The following is an 18,592-nucleotide window of genomic DNA, read 5'->3' on the forward strand; positions in this document are numbered from 1 at the left end:
CTTCTTGAATGTGCTGTTTATATTTATTATTATTATTATTATTATTATTATTACTGTTGTAGAGGATAGAAGTGCACAGCATTTATTTAATTTTTTTATTTCAATGTATAAGTTATTTGCTTACTCAGTCATGCCTGTTCCTGGACCGAGTCTGACTCTGAAGAGTTTTGGTACCATGTTCCTCCATGTTCTCAATGTAGGAGGGTGTTGAATGCTTGACAGACTGGAGTTTTGAAGGCTTCTTTAAGCAGCTGTCTCTAGAAGATTTTCTTTCCGCCTGTGTTGTGAGAATTCTTTCCCTGAGGAGACATAAGCAAGGTCTACCTATCCTCAAAAGGCCCCAGTGGCAAGATGAACTAGGATTCCACTGGGAGTTCCACACGGGGAGATAATAAGCTTATAGTGGTTACTAAGCGGCACAGGGTTACTTTCAGGAAGGTGACTTTACCTCAGAGCATCCATAGTACAGCCTTCACACAGCTTAGTTGATGGCTTTCACACCCACATAGATGGAGCCCCTCTCGATAAATTTTTCCTCAGCCCATGAACTTGAGTACCTCCCGAGACCCCAAGGCCAAGTACTAGTAGGGAGAATTGCATACAACGACTTGGGATGAACAACTGGCATCTCAGGTGAGGCCCAGGGATACTTCTCTTTCCCCCATCGAGGGAATGTCCACAGGCGCACCCTTAATGACCTCTTGAAAGTAGGCACAGCTGATCTCATGAAGTTGGGGACTGTTATGCTCGGTCGACCTCACTCCTCAATGCTATCCTTTTGGAGCTCCAGCGCTGTTCTTTTCCAGAGGACTTCGTGTTAGCTTAAGGCAGGGTAGCTGCTTTCTGATTGATTACCCAGCTCACAGGGATCTCCAGAACAGCAGAGGAGAGAAAAGTTGGAGGTGAGCTTGCTGTTTTGCTCCCTACAGAGAGGCCCTGACAAGTCAATTGATTCTTTGTTCTCCAAAGTCTTCTCAGTTGGCTTTCTGCATGAGGTAGAATTAGGGCCTTTTCCTGTGAAGCTACCAGCCAGGGCTAAACTATTTCAGCAATGCTCTCCTTTTGCAGAACCTGGTGTGTAAAATCCCCTTGGTTTCCATCAACAGTCAACAACATCCCACTCAAACGCGCTTGTTGCTGAACACCTGAAATGCTTAAAGCGGCAACATCAGTGTGTGCGCTCACCTTCCTCCACGTTTGCCCAGGAAGTCATCTACCTCACAGATCTGTGTTCAGACCCCTCCGGCCCTCAGGGTTAACCTGTGGAAAGATGTAGGACTTCGTGGTGCTTTCAGCGGCACTACTGAGGAGCCAATAACCAGTTAGCATCTCAGAGAGCTACTTTCTGGTGAATGCAAAGCCACAGGCCAGCCTAGGCGCAGTGGGGACCCTCCAAGAAAAAGACAGAAGGCGCCCCAGGGCATGAGGGCGGGGCACAGTGCATCTCAGGAACCTGTGTGAGTTCGTACCCCTGTAAGGTGTGTCCCTGTGTTTGTGTGAAGGAGGCGTGCAAACAGCACCAACACACGCTTGCCTGGTCCTGGTAGCCTTCGTTGTCTCCTTCACAGCCTTGCACGCCGGGCGGCCCCTGCGCGGGCGCGGTGGCCGAGGGAGGTGGGGCGTTGGGAGGAGATCTGCGGGAGGGAGGGCGGAGAGGGCGGGAGGGGAGGATCCGGGAAACTAGGGTTATTTGACAGCAGCAGGGGCAGCCGAAGAAGAGTTCGTGGAGCCCCGGCCGGAGCGCACGGAGGGGCCGTGCGGTCTCCACCAGAGGCGGTAGGACCGCAGAGCAGTTCTTGACCCCTCGCTCTCGCGTTCGCACACCGGATCTTCGCCGAGTGCCTGGGTGCAGCGTGTGGGGCGTCTGCCTCGCTTGGTCCCCTCCAGCGTCACCATGCTGCCGCCACAGCTGTGCTGGCTGCCGCTGCTCGCTGCGTTGCTGCCGCCAGTGCCCGCGCAGAAGTTCTCGGCGCTCACGGTAAGTCCCGGGACGCGCTCCCCGGCTTTCTCTGTTGTTCCTCGCTGAGAACCCATTCTCCCCTCTGGTACAAGGCTCCAGGAGCAGGTGGTCCGGTGATCTCCAACAGGTGGGTCCCGGAGAGTCCCACGGCATGGGTGTCCAGGGTCCATAGCTACTCCGTAGGTGAAGGGCTGCTGGTCCTACCAGTCCAGAATAGAAGGGAGTTAGCATGCGGGAGTGCCCGCAGTTCCCCACTTTGGGTGGGAAGGGATGGCACAGGAACAAGGATCTGGGCCACTTATGCACCTCAGCTGTTTTAGGGTGAACTCACAGGGATTGGGTGTCCACCTTGCCAACGCCGCCGACCCAGCCTAGCGTTAGGAAGAGGGCGATCTTCAGCTCCAGCGCCACGAGGACCCCCTGTCTTTATCCTTTTGGTGGGGCGGGGGGAGCGCAGCCCATGGGTTCCACTTGTGGCGGAGCATCTCAGAGAATCCTTGAGACAAAGAAGCAGATATGACATTGAATTAAAGACTGCTTTTCTTTTGTTAAAAGATTCATAGAGGAGGAAGGATCTGGGGCACAGGAGGCACAAAGGAGTGTCCCTAGTCTCCTGGGTCTTCTCCTTAGGGGCAAGATGCTGTGCGTGCCAGGGAGCGCTCCCGAGCGCGTGTGGCACTGTGGTTGACCGCTCTAAGTTTGTCTCTCTTAGTTGCAGTATTGGCTACGCCAAGGCGCGAGGTGAGGTGCCAGAAACCGCGCTGTGGATGGGGGCTGAGAGCGTCCACCTCGGGCCAACACAACCGCGGCCACTCCTGCAGGCTGGTGTCTGCAGAGCCCAGCGGGCAGCCCTTGTGCGGCCCGCGCTCTAGGGAGCCCATAATTAATGCAATCTGCAGAAACGAAAGCATTCCACTTAAACGTGTTTTTGAACAAGTGCTTAAGAAAACACCAAGGTGGTGAGCAGGCCCCTGTGGAGAGAGTGGTAGGTGCCCTGCGGAGGGTGCTTATCCTATGGAAAACCAGGGCTAGTCTGGTTAAGGCTCTTTGCAAAAGTGAAGCAGGCAGGCCAGCCTGTTGCTTTTTCTTTCCCTCTCCCTGTTTTTCAGCAGCTTGAAGGGGGAAGATTGAGTGAGTTCATTGTTCATACCTAAAATTCTTCTGGGGCAGTCCTAGGGCCCTGCCTTGTGTCTCATGAGTGACTGATAGATTAGAACCATAACTGGAAACTGGAGGGAGTTTCCCTCCCTCAGTCTTGCCCTACCTCAAGGAACCTGAAGGAACTGCATGCCTGCATTCATAAATGAACGTGTGCATAGATGCCCGTGTATGTACAGAGCTCAGGCACACACTTCAAGTAAATTTAAAAAGTCCACAGGGAAAGAGGCCAGTTCTCAAAAGGTCTTAGCACCATGTTTCTGAGTTCTAAGCAGCAGACTTCTGTAATCACATTTTCTAAAAGTACCAAATAGACTTGTTTCACCCACCCCCCCCACCCCCCAGATAGATTGGTAATCAGGACAGTTTAAAATTACTAGATTGTCTTCTTGTCCTACCCCTTCTGGAAACTTCTCACTTTCCATCTTTTCCCCTTTTGTTTCTTTACACTGTTGCAAGGGTTTCCCAGTCTCCATGGGTGCCAGCTGCTTGTGGGGTCCCTTTACTGGAGCTGGGAGTTGGTCTTACACCATACAGGAAGTGCCCCATTTACTGCACTCCCCAAGAACACTTTGTCTTAAAATCACATTAACACATAAAATGCTGCTTTTTTTTTTTTTTCATCCTGGAGAAGTACTTAAAGCTATAAACTATTTGTCAGGATTCTTCTTCCCCCACTCCCCACCCCAAGCTAGAAAACGAAGATTGTGGTTGCTATATTTCTATATACTTAAGATATAATCAAAGTTTGAATGGTCAGTCACTAGGAAATGTTAAATGTTCTGGCTTTTTTTTTTCCTGTGGTGCTAATCTCTTTTTGAATTACCTTCTGTTTGTTGGAGAAGTCTTTGGGTTCCTGAATGCTAACCCAGAGAATAGCCTCCTGTGTACAAGGTTTAGATTCTGTCTCTGGTAAATGATTGAAGTGTTAGTCTGCAGGGCTGCATGGGACTCAATTCTTAAGGGTGTATGGAATTCAATTCCTGGAAATACACGGGACTCTGTCCACAGGAGAATACAGGACTTGCAGTCCATGATGGGTGTGGGGGACTGTCGGTCTACAAGGGTTTGTGGGACTCACAGTTCATGGAGATGTGTGGGGGCTAGGTCCCTTCTTGATGGGTGTATGATCTTATGCAAGTGACTGAACTTTGGTCTTACCTGTAGAATGGGGAAGAAGACTACTGAGCATGTGCTGAGGGCTAAAGCTAATGTTTGATGTACTCAGACCACGCTCATTCTCCAATCCAGATTATGCTGTTGGTCTGGAAGGGAGTTTAGAAACCACAGCCACCAGTTCTTATACTGTTGTGTCATTAAGCGGTGTTTGGATATTGGCACTATTGGAGCACATTCCTTGCTTGGCTTAGATGAGAGCAATCATGTGGGCTGTCCAGGCAGATGGAAAGAGCACGTTCTCTGCTTCCCTTTGTCCTGCCCGTTTCTCCTCAAAATGGGTAAACTGATTCACCTGTTGGGGAGGAAGTGCACATGGGCAGAGCCAGCCTGTGGATTTTCTCCACCCTTCCCATGGCCTGATTGTACACAGATGTTGGCATTCTTCCAGCGAGTGGGGTGAGGTGAGGAGATGTGGGCACTCTGCGGTGTGCTTTGCCGTCTTCGGCATGGGTCTTTGAAGGGAAGGAGAGTGATGGGAAGACAGCATTTTGCATGTGTGGATTCAGAAGAGTGTCATTGATGATCATCAGTCCATGACACAATGTGCCGTCCATTATCCCATTCCCTTGTGCACTTGCGTGATGTGGAGTGGAGTGTATGGACCATGCTGCTGTGACACCATATCCCTCAGTCTGAGGAATCAACAGCAATCCCATTTTCCTTCCTCTTCTGGCAACACTGTACCTGAGGCTCTGTGAAGACAGTCTCCGAAGCTGGGGAAGGAGGAGGGAAATAAAGACAACGTTTCCTACTAGGAACTCATTTACATGATCTCTAAATTCAAACATTTAGCTCTGATTTGAAATGAAGATGGTGAATAGCTGTAAGCCTGATTAAGACAATTGAGACATGTTGGCAACATGGATGCCTGTGGGTTACCATGGCTCAGGGGTTTAAGGGATCTTGTATCCCAATGCACCTTTGGACCAGCCAGGATGATAGGACGTAGAGGCCTTAAAGACTGGCTGTGGCTTGTGAGGTTGGAGGTGAAAGGTAATGTTTACAGGTTAAAAATTCTATTAAAAGACACGATTTCGCATATACAAGCACAAACTTACAGTGAGGAAATTCCATTAGTGCTTTGAAGCTAAGGAAAACTGGAGAGAGAATTTCTCTTTGTGGATGAGTTCATTTACAGGGAATGAAATGTCCACCTCTCTGTGGGGCCAGGTAGGGAGCAGGGCCCTGCCACTAACTGAGTGTCTTCCGACTTTGAATATCCATACACATATGAAATATTAGACTGTGTCCCACATGAGGAAAAGGCTCAGAATGAGTTATTGTTCCATTGAATTCTAATTTCACATGGATTAAAACTAAATTACTCCAAGGGAGGACAGTGTGTACAGTCTGCTGTGGTCTCATAGTTCCAGGCTGAAAATCGAAAGGCAAAAGGCTGTATGTAATTCAGTGCAAATAAAGAGCATGGTTTAAAGATGTCAACTCGCATTTGTATCCCAGATTTAAAAAGGGATTCAATGGGAATCTTTATTATAAAACCTGGCCAAATTTAACTAGATTTCTCAACACCAAGAAGGTCACAGGATAACCTCACTTTGATGAAACACAAGTATATTCATATTTTTATTGTGTTGAACACAGTGTGGCTTACAGTGAAAGAGGTATAGGCTATGTGCACATGCGATCTCTATCCATTCGTCCGCCCGTCTGTCCATCCATCTGTCCATCAGTCTGTCTATCTACCTACCTCTTTACCTATCTGTCTACCTACCTACCTACCTACCTACCTACCTACATATTATCTATCTATCTATCTATCTATCTATCTATCTATCTATCTCCCTCACTGATAACATCATTTCTTCTTGCTCTTGGTCTCACTTTCTCCCTCTATCCTTCTCTTGTCACAGTTATTTGTGGGCCCTTTGCTTCTCCTCTCATGAGCCTGTAGTCATTCTGTTACCTTTCCCTCCTGGCCCTCACTGAAGGGAGTTCTCAGTTTCTGCACTTCACAGGCTCATCCCTGTGTCCCTGCCCTGGGGTCTGTGGTGCTGGGAGCCTCTCAGCATGGTGGGGCACCAAGCTCTTCTCATTCCCAGAATCTGATGGAAGAGTCTCCTTCTTATTGATGAAAATGGCCTCTAACCTAGGGAGAACTCTGAGGGCCAGTGGAGGTGGAGGACAGTCTAGTGAGTGCTTTTCCGTCCTGCACCTGTCCTGGAGTTATGAACTATAGTCACTGCTTAGGAACAAATCTATACGTTTATTGGCAACAACCAAAAATATAACCAGTACATGAAAGTTGCTCCTTCAGATTTGGGTGTGAGATCCAGTAACCAAGGCAATAGCAACAAGGAATCCACTTTGAGCTCCAGATGGGTACACACCAGAGCTGAGCTGCTTTTTGAGTTTAAGACAATTGCCAGATATTTCAGGACATTGCTTGCTCTGCCGCTCATATGCTGTCATGAAGGACCAGAAAGAAGGCAGGTGTCTCCAGGCTGAGACCCCAATACTTGTGCAAAAGAACCAGAGATCAGTTGGTGACCATGAGGGTTGAGTCCTGAAGGAGCAATGAATTTGTCCAAAAGCTCCAGGGCACTCTCTCTGAGCTCGACTCAGAAGCTCTCCTGTGAGCTCCAGGGACTATGCTGGCCACGCCCCTCTGGTCCCACAGGTGTGCACACCTGTAGCTTTTATGCCTTCACAAGGAGCTCGGAAAAACTAGCAAATGTGTTGGCAGCACTTGGGCGAGAATGGGAGTGTATGTTGCTGGGTTAGTTGTCCTCACTCCTAGGGTTTCTTTTAGCTTCAGAGTAACAGGGCTGTGGATGCTTGAGGTGAGGAGTGTCTTTGTGTTCAGTAGACAAATCTTTCTGAGTCTTTTCCAACTTCATTACTTTATTGTGCTCTGATTTTACACATTGTTATAGGTATACTACATTAGTAAACGCCCAGCCCCAATGATCAAGGTTCCACACCCAATCCTGCCATTCTCTTTGGCCACATCCCCCCTGGGCTTACCTTTGCCTTATGGAGTCTTGGTCTCTGAGTGTCCCATGTAGACTTCTTTCCCTTCACATGGGTTTCATCCACACACATGCACCAGATGGTTCTTACAACATCATACCATTTGATTCTTTTTTTTTTTCCGGAGCTGGGGACCGAACCCAGGGCCTTGCGCTTCCTAGGCAAGCGCTCTACCGCTGAGCTAAATCCCCAACCCCACAACATCATACCAATCTTAACTATGGAGAGCCCTCAGTACAGACACGTCTCGTCTTTATGTGCCCACAAGAGCATCTTTCATTAATTAGAGGTCAAATGAAAGTAAAAAGACTTCACAGGATATAGTCATCTTAACTGATAACCATTTTGATATGAAATAGAGATTTCACCATTCAGGTGGTAGTGACACATACCTTTAATCCCAGCACTTGGAAGGCGGAGGCAGGGAGATCTCTTTGTTGAAGACCATCCTGGTCTACAGAGCAAGTTTCAGGACAGCCAGGGCTACACAGAGAAACCCTGTCTCTAAAAAAACCAACCAATCAACCTTCCAACCAACCAACCAAATACATAAATAAACAAATAAATAAATAAATAGAGATATTATGATAATGAAGGGAATTCTGTCTCTGTTCATAATTTAGAAAATAATTCTCGATGGAATTAACTAAAAATGTTCTAATGTGCAGCTGAGTTTTGATTATCAATTAGTTCATTCAACAGAGGATGTGGAACTGTTTAAGTTTTTCCTCAGCACAGTTAAACATTTTAAAATTTGGCTTTTTAAGGGGATATGGCTCATTTGGTAAAGTCTTTGCCTTGAAAATGTAGGAACCTGGGTTAGATTCTAGGAACTCATGTTTTTAAAAATCTGGGTATGTTAGCAGGCACGTGGAATCTCAGCGAGGGAGAGACAGAGACAGCCCTGATCCCTGGGATTCGTTAGCTTGTCAGCCTAGCCTACTTGGTGAGCTGCAGGCCAATGTGAGACCGGTCTCAGGCATACAGAGATGAGTGGCACCTGATAAACAGCATTCAAAGCTGTCCTTTGACCTCTACCTGTACACAGAAATATGTGTACCTACCTACCCACACATATGTACACCTGCATACACAAACATGCACTCATATATGTGTACCTGTGTGTCATACACACACACACACACACACACACACACACACACACACACACACACACACACACACGAGTTCTTTTGGGGAAGAGACCTTAGTGTTCTTCTTTCCAGTGGTGGCATGATGGGGGAGGGAAAAGGGGGAAGAGGAGAAGTATTTTTGAATTTATCATCTGTTTATGGTTTGGGGTTCCAGGCAATGACACTTCCTGTGTGTGGAAGCTGCTCCCTGAAGCTGTCTATGTGGTTTCCTGGGCTTTATGAGAGTATGAAATGCGTGTTGGACTATTCCATCTACTTCTGTGTCAAAGAAGAGTCCACCCAAGCATTATAATAAATCTGCTTCCAGGTGGCTGCCACAGTCCTAGAGGGGAAATTAACAGGCAGGGGGCATTCCTGTTGTCTGGCTGAAACAGTGGCTCTGCCCTCTTTGTCCTGCCTCTGAGGGGACTCCAGGGCACACACTTCACTTTCTTTTAGAGAAGTTCAATTCTTAAAAGAGATTTGAAGAGGGGAGAGAGAGGAAGGGGGGTGAGAGAGAGAGGAGGAGAGCAGAGAGAGATAGAGAGGGGAGAGAGGGGAGAGAGGGAGAGAGACAGAGGGAGAGAGAGGAGAAGACAGTGGGATAGAGGGGGGAGAGTGAAAGAGATAGAGAGAGAGAGGGAGGGAGGGAAGGAGAGAGAAGAGAGAGAATCAGGGAGAGAGAGGGAGAGAGACTGGGTACAGGGATTAGAAGGGAGAGATGGTGGAGAAAGAGTGGGGAGAGAGGGGGAGCAGGGTAAGAAGGGAGGGAGCAAAGAAAGGTACTATTTAAGGAAACCAGATATATGGATTTCAGCCTTTTTCCAGGACAGTGCTGGCCAGACCTGCTGCCCCGGAAGTGGGTGAGTGAGTGCATAGGACATCTTACACATTGAGACAGGGTGAGACCCTGAGCCCTACCCCTTTTCTCTTTCTCACATCATGGGTTAAATGCATGGCGCAGCGCCCTCCCTGGACGCTGCCTGGACGCTGTCTGGACAGTCTGGACACTGTCTGGACGCTGCCTGGACGCTGTCTGGACACTGTCTGAACAGTCTGGACGCTGTCTGGACACTGTCTGGACACTGGAGCTGCCTGGACACTGTCTGGACACAGTCTGGACACTGTCTGGACATTGTCTGGAGCTGCCTGGACACTGTCTGGAGCTGCCTGGACACTGTCTGGACACTGTCTGGACACTGTCTGGATGCTGTCTGGACACTGTCTGGAGCTGTTTGGACGCTGTCTGGACACTGTCTGGACACTGTCTGGAGCTGCCTGGACACTGTCTGGACACTGTCTGGAGCTGCCTGGACACTGTCTGGATGCTGTCTGGACACTGTCTGGAGCTGTTTGGACGCTGTCTGGACACTGTCTGGACACTGTCTGGAGCTGCCTGGACACTGTCTGGACACTGCCTGGACGCTGTCTGGACACTGTCTGGACACTGTCTGGAGCTGCCTGGACACTGTCTGGACACTGTCTGGACACTGTCTGGAGCTGCCTGCAGGACCGCTGCAGGGACTTTGATTCCGCCACAGGTACAGAATCCGTCATGTCAAAAGTTTGCTGGCTCCTCAATCAATAAGAACTATCACCATTTCTTCTTCTTTGGGGACTGTTTGTCCATTCCACGGTTGAAAGGAGATGGTAGGACTCTACAGGGCTACCTTCCTTGTCCCTAGCCCTGTCTCCTCAGGCCTAGTGTCAGTTGCCAGGGGTAGATGGGTTTGAGTGGGTTACATGAGGAGCTGACGCTGTGGCTCTCAGTGCTTGTGTGGGACAGTGACCCTTACTCTTTTCTCCCACTGGCTCTCCATAGAGGGGTTAACTGGCCATCTAAAACATCCATGCCAGACAAGTGTGTCAGAATTCACTGTCGCAAACACAACCTGGAACTACCATGTAAGTTGGTGGCTGCCTAATATTCCGAAAGACTTTCTGAGATTCTAACCAGTTGCCCTTAGCTGTGTTTTTGTTTGTAAACCTTTCTGTCACAGGGATACTTTATCACTGCCGATCACTGGCATTTGCACTTGGATGCCTTATATCAGGTTGGAAATTCCCTTTGGGTGATGCCCATGTGGTGTGCTCCTGGTCCTTATGGCAGAGGAGCTTCCTTAGCCCCTGGGCTGTGGTTGTCCAGGCTCCTGCCACCAGGTGAGGCTTGTATTATTTCCATCTGCTGCTTAGTTAGTGTCCCTGGATAAAGACTCTGGAGACTTGGACAAATGTAGCCTCTAGCCCTCCCATGATTTAACTATGGTCATTTATAAAATGCTAAATTGGATCCTGGAGTTGCACTAGGCCACTAGGTAGGGGACTCACCCTGTAGTTGAGGCTGAGGCTGTTCATAGGTGTGAATTGTCATTCCAGCCCCCCTCACGTGACCTCCTACCCCTTCTAAGGGACAGCATGCTGCCTTTTGGGCACGGAATCTAGAAGCCAGCACTAATATCAAACTGCCTTTTCTCTCTGTACTGTTCTCTCAGCTTTCTGAGCTCTTCCAGATAATATCTCTTCTGCTCTCACCTCTCCTTACCAGATGATTATAAATATATGTCCTGGCTGTGTGCAGCTTGGAGTTTGGAAAGCCCCTGAGGGGAAGGAAAGTGAGCAATAGATAGCTATGACCTGAACATACACGCTCAAGTTCTTTCTTGAGCGGATACACAGATAGGTGCTGTGCCAATCCGTGTCTCACTCTTAAAAGGTTTATCTTTTGGGTAGAGTTGCCAAAGACAGATCGTTCTATTCATAGACTTAATCCAGGTGGAGCTGCGAGCTCCCTTTCTGTACTCCTGGCTCCTCTCCCGCCCTTCCACCCTCCCAGAGAGACATCCAGGTGCAATCCCTGGGCAGTAACGACCCACCCCTCCACCCTTCGGAAGGTGCTTCTATGTTTCCCGAGTCCGCCACAGGAGGGAGCCCAAGGGTATGAGCTGTCTTTCCGAGGGGCTGGGGTTCCCACCGCAGCCTGCTCCCAGCTCCCACCTACAGAGGTGGATGCTTGCTGTGCTATGGCCTTCTAGTCTCATACATTTAACTCAAGGCACAAGGTCCCAAGTGAGGGAACAAAAAAGCAGGGGCACTGTCTTCGCTGTTTAGAAGTCTGGGACATTTGTGTAAACTCAGTGTTACCACCCAAATATCAGATAGAGTTAGAAGTTTGGCTTTAAAACAAGCCAAGCTGGGCATGTTCTGGAGTTCCTGTTTTTTTTTTTTTTCTGTTGCAAACTTAATTGCCCCATTAATTTTAAAGCAACGACTAGAGTTATTTTGTTTGCCAAATTAATATCGTATCTGTACTCTTCACAATAAAGCTCTAAAATGCGATTTTTTTTAAAAAGTGATTTTTAACCTATCCTAAAAGAAAAGCAGCTACAGCAAATCACTGTTCTGTGCCCAGGACTGCAAAAGTTTGTTTCCTTTTTAGTTCAGCAAGTGTTTAAGTGTGCTTTATGGAAGTCCTTTGGGAAGGCGGACTACTGGCTCTATTTTGTTTGATATGCACACTTATTAGACATACACTTACAGAGAGAGGGGGGAGGGACAGAGGCAGAGGTGCCAGTTACAGACAGCTGTGAGCTGGCTGATATGGGTGCTGGAGTGGTCCTCTGGGAGATCAGTACTTCCCCTTAACCTGAGCCATCTCTCCAGTCCCTTGAAGGCATTCTCCTTGGATATCATTTTTGTCAAATACATCCTTATCGATATTCTTACTGGATACATTCTTCCCTTTTCCTGCAACATAGGGCCACTGAGCCACACACTCAGCTCTGCTCTCTGTACTCTTAGCACTGTGCTTATTGGGACCATTGTTCTTGTTAGATACATTCTAACCGATGCCTGGATGAGCCGCACTCACGCACATGTGTACTGACAGTCTGTTGGCATCTGGCTCAAAATCCATTTACATTTCTTTTACCAAAAAAAAAAAATAAGCAAATTAAACACTAATGCCCCTACTCCAATTTGTGTCATCACTCTGGTATTTCTATTGGTCCTTGCCCCCTTATTTCTTTGAAATGTGCCAGACATAGTTCTATGCTGCCTAGCTGATTTGATTCTAGAAGCACCCCTCCTCTAATGGATTCTTTACTTCCCTCTTTTATTTTCGCTTCTCCTTCCTTCCGTCTTTCCAGGTTTCCATCTGTCCCAGTCTCTGTCTCTTCCTCTCCCAGGCTTTTTCCAGTGCGCACGTCTTTGTTCCTGTCTGTCCTGCCTCCACCCCACCCTGTGAGCAGATAGATCTCTTGCTGTCCTACAGCTGGGCTCTGCCCGGCTCCAACTGCTGTGGAGCCTGGTTAAGTACCAGTGAGGTTATGTTAAGCTCCCAGGGCAGGGTGGAGAGGCAGAGGCTACAAGCTGTCTCAAGCATAGACTGTAAGACAGGTGAGTGAACTAGCCCAGAGCCAGAGTGTTCTGCTTTGAATCTGAAAATGTCCTGAAGGCTCAAGGTTAAGGTCACAGCTGAGAGGATTCTGAGTGGGTCTGAATCCTGAGAGCCCTAATGTGGTGATAGGGAAGGTTCAGCTGAATGCTGTGAGGAGACAATTAGGGCTGACTAGAGGAATGAGACTGCTTGGAACATGCCTGTCAAGAGCACATCATGTCCCTGGATCCTTTTATCTCTTCCTCTGCTTTTTGGGTGCTGTGTTTTGCCTTACCACCACCAAGGGACCAGAGAGGCACCTCTGAAACTAAGAGCGGAAAAAAAAACTTTTCCTTTGAAAAGTTAATTTCTCAGGTCACAGGGACCAAACATCTGACTAACACAGGGACTCAGAGCCAAAACAGCTTGTCCTCTATTTTTATTTTCATATTTTAGTCACTTAAAAAACACAACCTTTCCCAGTACATGCTTTCTGACTTTCCATTTAATGCAGAACCCAAAATAATAATGTTTAAACTTAAACAACAATGACAACAACAACAACACCCCTCCAATTTTGTATTTGTTTCTAGCAGAAGGGTCTTGAGCTCTTAGGATTTAAGTGCGGGACAGCAGCTGGCTTGAACTGTGAGAGTAGGCAGAGCTCACCTTTGTGTCACAAGGAGGTTGCTCTCTGTGAAGAAAGACACACAGCGTCTGGGCTGTTCACCGTTCTCAGAGAGCTGTGCTAGTCCATGATGATGCTGCTTTCCCCTCTGAAGTGTACAAGTCACAATGTACACACTGAGGGCTTCGGGGGGTGCTCACCTCTTCAGCCCACAAAGAGCACTTCTGGTGGCTCCTCAGGTTAGCTCATCTTTTGTTGTCCCTATAGAACAGCGTTGTGAGTATCAAGTGCCCTGGAGCTGTCATTTGTAAATATGCAGGGTGGTGTGTTCTGATGATGTGTGAGAGACAAAACCAAAGGCACAAGGTCTGCAAGTGACAGATACAAGGGACTGCCACAGGACTTCATACCCACCGCACCAGGACTTCTCACCTTTACTCTGGGGACAGGGTGGCCTCTGGACAGAAGCTCAGCAAGTGCTTCTCAGGGCAAATCTGGATATACCACCTAATGCCTAGGTGGTATTCCTAATACACTGACATGCGCATACCACCTAACGCCTGGACATACCACCTAATACCTGGACATACCACCTAACACCTGGACATACCATCCAACACCTGGACATACCATCCAACACCTGGACATACCACCTAACGCCTGGACATACCACCTAACATCTGGACATACCACCTAATACCTGGACATACCACCTAACACCTGGACATACCACCTAACATCTGGACATACCACCTAATACCTGGACATACCACCTAACACCTGGATATACCATCCAACACCTGGACATACCATCCAACACCTGGACATATCACCTGACACCTGGGCATATCATCCAACACCTGGACATACCACCTAACACCTGGACATACCACCTAACACCTGGACATACCACCTGACACCTGGACATACCATCCAACACCTGGACATACCACCTAACACCTGGACATACCACCTAACACCTGGACATACCACCTGACACCTGGACATACCATCCAACACCTGGACATACCATTCAACACCTGGACATACCATCTAACACCTGGATATACCATCCAACACCTGGACATACCATTCAACACCTGGACATACCATCTAATACCTGGACATACCACCTAATGGTTCTGTCCTTTTTCTTAGTTGATAGCAATGGGGCAGCTTTCTTCCTTCTTTCCCCACTCCTCCTGCCCCTATTTGATTGCCCTTTTATCTTTTTCCCCTGGTGGGGATGGCATCCCAATTCAGTCTGCTCTACTTACAATAAAATGGACACTGTGAGTTTCTTGTATACTGCGTTCCTACATAGAGTGAAATAAGGCCCTTTGGACATTTTCCAAATTATGTAACTTTTGGGAAGCTTGGGAAGACCTCACAGTGATGACACAGGTATGTTACAGGTCAGGCAGTGCAACTCAATATATGAGGGCCTCACTGGGCACCAGTTCCCTGAGTCCTCATGGATCCCATGTGGGTGGTCAGAGACTTGGTAAGTAACAGGGGGTCCAGGTTATTTTTTGCCTGAGCCAGCATTCTGTGTTGTCCTGGATCCATTGCTCATTGTGGTGAATCTGCCCTTGAATCTTAGTCCTCTGTGTTGTAGATGGCAGAGGAGTCTCAGTTACTCCCCTTTCGGCCTGTTTTCATCTCCTGTCTCATTGCTATAGGGTAGAGCTAGACTTCCAGTGAAAGCAAGGCTCTCAGAGCCGAAGTTTACCATGCTGGTGGGCTTGGTTACTGAGCAGAACGCTTGCTCCCTTCTCCCAATGCTCAGTGCCTTGGGTTTCTTTGTTGCTATGAGCTTACTTTATACAACCACCCTTCCTCCAAGAAGGCCTCTTGGCTTGAACTGAAACCTCTGCTCTGTGTGTAAACAAAGCAGGAAGGTGGTCACTTTTTGGACCTGTTATTATATTTATTTTCATTTTTAATGATTAAAAACTAACTTATCTTTGAAAATCAGATGCTATAGCAGTAACATTTTCTGGAATTAAATACTTGACACAAATTGGCAATGATGGAGTGTGGGTAACAATGGCTAATATATCTGTAGTGTTTGGTATGCACAAATTCTGTTCAAAATGATTAACTCATATAAATACAATATTATATATAATATATTGTTTATTATATATTATATCACACATTATATATTGTATTATACATTATATTATATTACACATTACATATTTACTACATATTACACATTACACATTACATATTGCATATTATATTATACATGTACACTACATAGATATTCTAATTCTCACTATTAGTGCCTGCATCAAACTATACCTGCATTAGTTACATTTCTACTGCTGTGATAAGACACCATGACCAAGGCAACTTGTAAAGGAAGGGTTGGTTTGCAGTTACAGTTTTAAAGTAATGAGTCTGTCATTATCGTGGCAGGGAATCTTGGTGGCAGGCAGGCATGGCGGGAGAAGAAGCAAACTAAGAAATCACATCTTAAGCCATAGGCAGGAAGCAGAGACTGTGAACTGGAAGTGGTAGGTGACTTTTGGAACCTTAAAGCTGACTCCCATTGACATACTTTCTCCAACAAGGCCGTATTTCCTCAAATAGCGCCATCAGATGAACAGCAAGTATTCAAATGTCTGAAGCCATGGGAGACATTTAATTCAAATACCACATCCTACCCCTGACTCCCAGAGGCTCCTGGCCGTATCACAGTGCAAAATTGATTTAATGCAACTCCAAAAATCTCCATAGTATTCTGGTATCATAGTATTAAAAGTTCCGAGTCCAGGATTCCTTCTGAGACTCTGAAAAAAAAATCTATTGATTGCAACTCTCCCTGCCCCCCATAAAAGCAAACCATATAAACCCAACATCTGACGACACAACACAGAACATACATTACCCTTCCAAAAGGAAGGCATGGGGACACAGTGAGGATGCATTAGACCAAAGGCCGGCACAATGAACACCAAATGCCCTGGCTTCATATCTGATGTAAAATGGCTTAGATGGATCTGGCCCTCCAGCTCTGCTGCTTGCTAAGACATCTCCTTCTCGGGCTGGTTCCACTACCTGAGTGCAGCTTTTCTTGGCAAACATCCCGTAGCTCTGGCATCTCCAACATGTTTAAAGAAGAAGTTAAGAAGAGCTGAGCTTCCTTCTGGCTTCACACAATGGTCTCTCAGGGCTTCAGTGCAGGGCTTCCCTAGACACACACTGCCAGATCTCAGCAGCTCTCTCAAGCTGCAGAGGGGGAATCCAAGATCCATTCCTTGTTGTTTGTGACCTGTGTCTCCCTCCTGCCTCTAAAGCCAGCATCGGGTGGATGATGTTTATATTGCCAACTTTGGTTACTTGTTTGAGACGGACTCTGGCCCTCCTGAATTACGTTTGCAGCAGCCTTTGTTGGGTTGGGTAGCCAGAAGGCATCCTTTCCTTTGTTTCAATGCAATCAGGCGCCTTTTAATCTACTTACGTCTTTTAGCATAAGCCTCAGCTGTAACAGTAAATTCCCTGGTGCTCTTTTTCTTTACAAACTGTACATTTTGTGTTTCTCTCTGCCTGCTCTTTTTGCATTTGTAGACCTGCCTAAGAGTGAATGCGAATGACTATAGACTGAGTCAATATTAGGCTATCTGGAAACCTCCTCTACCAAGGAAATTAGTCCATTTCTTTGAAATTCAGGCTAAGGCAGGTTCTTACTACAAGGTCAGAAAGCAGTCACATCGGTTGCCACAGTCTCACTGGAATAATGTCTAGCCCAGGTGCCAGCATTGTTCTCTCTGAAACTCCTTGAGCTGAGGCCTCTAGAGTCCACATCACACGACGGTCAAAAGTTCTCTAACAGACCACTAAGCTCTGCTCACAGGGTGTTCAACTGCTTTTCTAGTCAAAAGTTTCAAAGACTTGCACAGTGCTCCCAGATCCAACATGTTCTTGTTCTTCACAGGAATAGCCTACCTCCTGGTACAAAGTTTTGAATTAGTTATTTCTCTGTTGCTGCTATAAAGCACCATGGCCAAAGAAACTTAGAGAAGGGAAGATTTATTTGGGCTCACAGTTCCGACACCACCACAGTGGAGGAGGGTAGACAGGATGTCTTGAGCAGCTGAAGGCCCACACACTAAACCACCAACAGGAAGCAGAGACAGTGAAGTGGGAATGGTACTGGGCTTTTGAAATCTGAACGCCCACCCTGTGACATACTCCCTTGAAGCAAGTCCGCCCTGCTTAACCCTTTCCAAACAGCACCACTAACCGGGACCAATTATTTAAATGCTTGAAATTATGAGTGACATCTCATTTAAAACACAGTACTCTCAGCAGTGGGTGCTATAAACTTCATCTGTAACAGCAGATATCATGGTACCTCACGGTAGTGGGTTCTCTTAACTGCACCCTCAGTATAGCATCTTACAGCATCCTTAGGAGTAGACAGTTCTACCTACTCACATCAGTGGGTGGTCTGGACCACATCCTTAACAGGAGGTGCATCTAACTATATCCCTACCAATGGGAACTCTCATTATACCCATCCTACAGACAAGGAAATTGAGACATGGCTAGATTAAATGACACGCCAGGGTCATGGGATGAGTGGGTGTCCAGTCATGATGAATGAGGTGGGAAAATTGCAGCCAGTACAAGTCGTGAGTCAGGAGCTTGGGCCAGGGCCTAAACCTCATTCTAGTGCTCTATAGATGTGTTCCTGTCAGGGTCACAGACTTCGCTGGACTGGTGTGGAGGAATTTGGGTCATAGGCAGGAAGTACTAGGTCCCAGAACAACCTGGAAAGGATCCGTCTGCAACATCTGGAGGGGATTCTCAAGACATGAGAGGATGAGTTCAAATTGGTCATGGCTGCGGAGGCTGGGGGAGCTAGTGAGAGGCGATGCTGGAAATCGCTCTGGGAGATGCAGGCAGACCTGTATCAAGAGCTGGGACCGAGGCCGAGCTGGGATAGGTCCAGGCCACTGTGGTCAGCTCAGTTTCTCTGGCTCCCTTGTCTCTGAATCACGGGGTCTCCTTTCCAATAGTAGGCATCTGGCTTCAACAATCTAGGCTGAGCAATAGCATAACTGAGATCTCTAACTCTTTGGAGACCCCAAAGGACCTTTTGTTTTATTGTGAAAGATAAAGTGTTAAGCACACACACGGAAGTGGTTTCTCAG

The 18,592-nt window shown here is 47.3% G+C and overlaps 1 protein-coding gene across 2 annotated transcripts in view; it reads left to right on the forward strand.

Moving 5' to 3' along the window:
• The first annotated feature begins 1,668 nt into the window (after window positions 1–1,668).
• Smoc2 (SPARC related modular calcium binding 2) overlaps window positions 1,669–18,592 on the forward strand; it is a 129,326-nt gene continuing 112,402 nt past the window's right edge. The window contains exon 1 of one of the 2 annotated variants that reach the window (XM_006227958.4): window positions 1,669–1,978. In XM_006227958.4, the coding sequence (XP_006228020.1) occupies window positions 1,895–1,978 (84 nt within the window). In that variant the 5' untranslated portion in view covers window positions 1,669–1,894. The remainder of the gene's footprint in view (window positions 1,979–18,592) is intronic. The other variant, NM_001106215.2, reaches the window with a different exon arrangement.

Source organism: Rattus norvegicus, chromosome 1 (assembly GCF_036323735.1).
Source record: "Rattus norvegicus strain BN/NHsdMcwi chromosome 1, GRCr8, whole genome shotgun sequence".
NCBI lineage: Eukaryota > Metazoa > Chordata > Mammalia > Rodentia > Muridae > Rattus > Rattus norvegicus.